General features: G+C 32.8%; 1 protein-coding gene and 1 long non-coding RNA gene across 9 annotated transcripts in view; one reads left to right on the top strand and one right to left on the bottom strand.

Moving 5' to 3' along the window:
• abi1a (abl-interactor 1a) overlaps window positions 1-4,170 on the bottom strand; it is a 114,573-nt gene extending 110,403 nt beyond the window's left edge. For 5 of the 8 annotated variants that reach the window (XM_022662718.2, XM_022662719.2, XM_049480257.1 and 2 more), the window contains exon 1: window positions 3,984-4,169. In XM_022662718.2, the coding sequence (XP_022518439.2) occupies window positions 3,984-4,100 (117 nt within the window). In that variant the 5' untranslated portion in view covers window positions 4,101-4,169. Of the gene's footprint in view, window positions 1-3,983 lie in introns of all 8 variants that reach the window. The other 3 variants (XM_022662713.2, XM_022662716.2, XM_049480258.1) reach the window with 2 other exon arrangements.
• Window positions 1-6,347, top strand: part of LOC125802382 (uncharacterized) — a 30,032-nt gene that overhangs the window by 655 nt on the left and 23,030 nt on the right. The gene's annotated exons all lie outside the window — the stretch shown is intronic.

Genomic DNA, 6,347 nt, shown 5'->3' with positions numbered 1-6,347 from the left:
ACCAGATCACCAGATTATGAATTAATATCATATTCTCTATCCACCTTATTTTGCCATGCCCACTTTTTTTTATTGTATTTAAAGTAAATACAGTCTGAAGTAGGGCTGCCTAACCTAAACCACACTTCAATTTAGAAAAAGGTATTTTAAAAAAAGTACCGTTTGGTTATCGGTACCAAATTCAAGGTACTGTACGAGTATTGGTCGCGGCCGCATTGGAAAACTTACAGAGTCTGGTTTGAGCTCAGAGGAGCTCCGGCACAGACACGAGAGCACCGCTGTTCCTCCTATTACACCTCAATGCAGTGCTGCAGTGAGTTTCAAGCTGTAATTTTACTTCTTAAAAATATCAAAAATCAAGGAAATCCGACCTAGTGCTGCTTTAAGAGCTAATCTATGAGAGTGGCAAGTATGTGTGTGCGTATTGGGTAAACCTGACAAGTCACGCCTGACATGCATATGATTCACTGTAGCTCTAGAACTGATTTGTTTCTCTTCACTAAAGGATAAGAGCAAAGATATGGATGTTTAGGTGGAGGCTTTAAATGTACCCCTTTCAACCACAGATGCAGCTCCTCTTCTATGGAAGGTGATAGATAGCAGTTAAATGGATCTCCACCATCTTTTTTATGTTGTGCTCAAGCAAATTTCTCCTCTTCCTCTGATTACTGTGACTCCCTCTAACTAAGTGAGTATATTATACATCTCATTCTGTACATTTATTATTATCACTGTGGGTGTAATCTATATCAATATACAGACTACACACTGCTGCACTGAAAATTCCATCGGAAATTCCAACGCAAACAAACATACCCCCCAAAAATCATTGTGCAGAATAAGGTGGATAATGAAGTGGAAAGATTAAACCAGGTTAACTACAGCTCTGCCTTGAGCAATAAAATGAAACCTGTTCTACAGCATAACTGACAATTAGCATGCATAAAGGGGCATGTTTTTCTCTTTTAGACTGAAAGTGAATCTGGCAGGCTTTCCTTTAAACTCCATCAGAATTTTATGATGAATGGACCAATAGAAATGCTGTAAAATCTCTGTACATTATTACTATGACTATTATCTATTATCAAGTCTAAAGTCAGTGCAGTTTTGTTTCCCGCAAAATCTTACAGCACTTCATGCTTCCCTCTGCTACTGACAAATTTTATAAAAATGCAGATTTCATTTTCCAGCAGGACTTGGGACACTGCCCAAACTGCCAAAAGTACCAATTTGTCTTATTTAATATTCTAATTGTCTGAGACACTGATTTTTGGGTTTTCATTGGCTGTAAGCCATAATCAACATCAACAATAAAATAAATAAACACTTAAAAAAGATCACTCTGTGTGTAATACATCTATATAATATATGATCATTTTAAATTGAATTAATGAAATAAAGTAACTTTTCAACGATATTCAATTTTTTTAGACGCACTACTATAAAGAACTTTGTTTAAAATTGTGTATCTCAGCAGTGAGTGACCTTCCCCTACTGAAGCACTGATTAGATAAAGCACATATACCATGAGAACTGCAAATACAGGCCTGAAACATACCAAGAGAATGCTGGATTAAACTTTCTATATGTTGTTATGCACATAATATTGTCTCAAACAGTTTATAAAACTTTGGGCAATAATATCAACAAACTGCCAATATAAATATTGTAAATAATAATAGCCTAAATCTGCCATATTGCATTTCTACATATAAATAAAATGTATGGAATAACCGTCAAAACAACTGTTAAAAAAATCTCCAAATCAGCAACTTTACAGGAGAGTGATTAAACTTCCTTAACCTTAATTGGAAGTCAATGTAAAAAAAAAGGTTATTTCACATAATTTTGGAGAATTTCTATCACTCCATTCATCAAGTAAATTTGATAAATTACGAATTGTATTCTATATTGTGCATCATTAAACTTCCCGTAATAATATTGTGATATAATAGCCTAATTCATCCATACTGCCCAGCTCTAAACTAAACTACACTAAATGATGAGGAGGATATGAGCTGCCAAAAAGTTTTCATGCTGGGAACCAGAGGAATTACAGCAGATTAAAAAATACATATTAAAAAATACATATTAAATTAGGTTAAATAACAGTAGCTGTCACTAAATGAACTTTGCACATTTTGTTGTTGTTGTTGTTGTTCTTCTTCTTCTTATTATTATTATTATTCATAGTTTTTACAATTCAGTCCTTTGAAAAAGTTCATTTTATTATTATTAATATTATTGTTGGTGTTTTTCTAAATACACTCCTAGGAAACAGTTTGGGCACATTTATTCTAATTTTCTAAAATGCGCTATATATTTATATTATATATATATATATATTTTTTTTGTGAACAATTTAAACACAAATTATATCTTAGAATTAAACATACCATATTTTGACACATGCCCAGTTTACACAATGTATAGAACTGCCAAAACTGTCCTTAAACTCCAAATATTGTTTAAAATGTTTTAACATAATGTGTTTGTTTTCCTGCTGTCCAGAGATTTCCAATAGGGAATATGAGGAACAACAGCAGATAAAAAAAAAAAAAAATATATATATATATATATATATATATATATATATATATATATATATATATATATTCAATTAATTTAAATAATAGTAGCCATCACTAAAACCACTTTGCACATTCTATTGTTGTTGTTATTATTATTGCAGTTTTTTTTCTAAATACAGTCCTAGGAAACAGTTTGGGCACATTTTAAATTAGCTTAAATTAGCTTAATGCTTTTTAGCTTTTATTTATGATTACTTAAATATCTGTTTTTTGTCAAGTACAACATAAATTATACCACTACATTTAACATACAATATTTTGCACATGCCCAGTTTGATGTGAACCCTGACAGCAAATAACATTGACTAAATGTATAAATGCATTTCTACATATGGACAAAACTTAATACTGTTTGTACAATTCAGTCTTTTGAAAATGTTCATTTTATTATTATTATTATTATTATTAATTATTATTATTATTGTTGTTGCTGTTTTTCTAAATACAGTCTTTCTAAATATTTTTTTCTGATTTCCTTAAATTTGCTTTATATTTATGTTTTTTTTTTTGTAAACAATTTAAACACAAATTCTATCATTAAATGCAATTACATGCCCAGTTTACACAATGTATAGAACTGCCAAAACAAATGTTCAAAACGGAGATAAAAACTGCAAATGTTGTTTTAAAATGTTTTAAAATAAAGCACTGGACATGACAAGGAATAAACATTTGTAAATGTTTCTGTCTACAAAATATTTAGCTGTAAAACAACTAAACAACGGTGTCAGTAACTATCTCAGAGCCTGTGTTTGATTTCCTGCTGTCCAGAGATCTCCAACAGGGAGCCATGGAGGAGGATATGAGCTGACAAAAAGTTTTCAGGCTGGGAATCAGCGGAACCGGAGGAACTAACTTACAGCAGATTATTATATACATATAAAACTATATACAAGAGTAATTATCATTTAAAACTTTCACAAAAACAAAAACCTGAGAAAAAAGCAGCTCTACACCAAGCGAGTCCACACTAAAACACATTAAATCAGAGAGTGAGTTTCGGGATTTCAGTCAGACACACCCTCTCTCTCTCTCTCTCTCTCTCTCTCTGTGTTTAAGTTAGGAGCAAACAATTTGACAAAGACAAAATAAAGCAGTTCAGCTTCAGAATGAATGAGCAGAAATAATAATAATAATAATCAGAGCAGCTCCAGAATTAACTCTACTTTAGGTTTGAACCCAGCCTTCCAGCTCACTTTCCCAACCGTGTTTCCTTCCTCTTCTCCTGCTCTCTCTCTCTCTCTCTCTCTCTCTCTCTCTCTCTCTCTCTCTCTCTCTCTCTCTCTCTCTCTCCACAAAGACCAGCAGCAGCAGTAGAAACAGAGGCAGGCAGGCAGGGCTGGGAGCTCCTCCGCCGCCCCACGCCGCGTGTTTTTACAGATAAAAACTTACCTGAACATAATTATTCTCGCAGTAATCCGCCACCCGGCTCAGGTTCTGGTAGCTCTCCAGCAGAGCCCGTTTACCGGCCGGGATCTCCTCCTCTAACAACATTTGCAGCTCTGCCATCGTACATGTGTCCGCATAGCTCCGTCGCCTTCCCTTTGATTAAAACCACAAGCTCGGCCCTGAAAACAGAGAGAGAGAGAGAGAGAGAGAGAGGGGTGGAGGGAGGGGTGGAGGGACAGAGGGAGGGAGGGACCGAGGGAGGGAGGGAGGGAGAGAGAGAGGGGGAGGCCCTTTAGTTTACAGCACATGACCTACCAACTGGAATCACCCAAACAAAAAGAACTACAGAAAACCGTTTACGGCAGCGACGCACAGGAACTCTGGGAAATGTAGTTTTTCGTATTGTAGTCAAGCCAAGTCAAGTAACATTTTTTTTACAGTTTTATTGTCAATACTGCATATGTACAGGACATACAGAGACTTGAAATTATGTTACTCTCTTTTTTCAAACGTTACTGTAAGTAACTTACAGTAAAATAAGAATATTAATATACAAAAAATGAGATACAATACGAATGAACTTACTTAAATTATTTAAGTTACAAATTATACAAATGACAATGTTTTAGTACAATATAACACTAACACAATATTACACACATAAAACGTACAGAAACGCTTCTGTGCCCAGGGTCTGTGTAACTCAACATTTATCATTTCTATACTTTTCTGATACTGTTCAGTCTAAACTTTTAGAGATTGGTATTTGGTATAGCTTTAAAAAAATCTAGTTTTTTTTTGCTCTCCATTACTATCTGAATTTCTATCTGAAAAAAAAACAGGCTAATCTTTACTTTATTTTCTGCTCGATTTGTTGCAAAAAGTGAAAATTTATATTAAAAATCATCCCCCTATTTTTTTTGTCCCTTTGCATAATTATTTTAAATATTGATGTCTTGCCTTTCATTTTTTAAAAACTTTTTTATGAAAAATAATCAATTATTATTATTTTTTTTGTTGATGTTTTGTTGTAATCCCCCGTTTGACTTTATTTAAATATGCTTTCTTTTAAAAATACTAATTTTTTTTTTATGTACATGGCTACATATAGACACATGTAGCATTGACCCATAAGTATTGTTGCTATTTGGTTTATCATACATATTTGAAAACCTTAATAGCACAGAAATTCTTTTTTTTTTTTTTTGCTATATTACATCTTTTAATATGAATGATGGAAGAACAAACTTTAAACAACGTGTAGCCAACATTTATCCAACATTACCTAATTGGCCTCATTGGTTAATATTGCAAATCTGACACTGACCCAATCCGATTACTAACTTGTTTTTAAGTGTTTCTCCCCATAAGAATAGGAACAACCCTTCAAGCACCTGATGCAGATACAGATATATAGGAGTGGAGCACTGAAGTTCAGCAGCTTAAATTTAACTTACCCTAACCCTACCCAAACCCTAACTTTAGGAGATTTTATGTCTTCAAAAAGAGGGAAGGTGGAGCTGTAATTAAATATTACTGTCCATCATTTATTTCCTCTGTCACTAAGAGCTGAAATGAGCTTGTATTTTATTTAACTTGTTATATTATATATTTATAATATATTTATTATATATTTTTTATCTGTTTCAGCCTTTTCTCCTTTGTTGAACCATTTAAGGTGGAACGGAAAAGTTAGCTTGTTGCTACTGAGACGAACTACTAGCAATAATAAAAAATAAAGAAATGTATGGAAAACATTTTAAATAAGAAACACATATTAACCTACGCATTAACCAACATAAGATGCATATCAAGCTGTTTGAAGGTGGTGTTTAAATTTTAGCTCATAATATATATATATATATATATATATATATATTTTACCCTGTTAGATTTTATGTAGGTTAGTCATCTATCGAAAGTTTTATTTATAAATCAGTACAGAACTACGTTTCCAAGCGACAAGTTGCAAGTGCGCTGCATTGTGGGAGTTGTAGTTCGCATGCTGCAGAACGTGAACGTCAGTGAAAGTGCGGGAAACTACATCTCCCAGCTTTTCGGTGAAAGGTGCACAATTAATAATGTCAATATATTATTAATTAATATTTACATTAAATGTCCCTTTCTAAACTGCAAGACCAACACATTATATTGTATAATAATAGAGCATACATACACGATTTAAAATATATTTTTTATTGCATATAATAGTCAATACAAACATATGATCAGCATAAATATCAGTACCAAACGCTTTTACATAACAAACACAAAAGAGACCAAAATATCAATAACAATAATAACAGAAAACTGCCATGAAAAATGAATAAAATTAATAAGCAAAGTAAAATCCATAAAAAATAAATA

Source organism: Astyanax mexicanus, chromosome 6 (genome assembly GCF_023375975.1).
Source record: "Astyanax mexicanus isolate ESR-SI-001 chromosome 6, AstMex3_surface, whole genome shotgun sequence".
Lineage (NCBI taxonomy): Eukaryota > Metazoa > Chordata > Actinopteri > Characiformes > Acestrorhamphidae > Astyanax > Astyanax mexicanus.
This window is presented reverse-complemented; position numbering and strand designations above follow the sequence as displayed.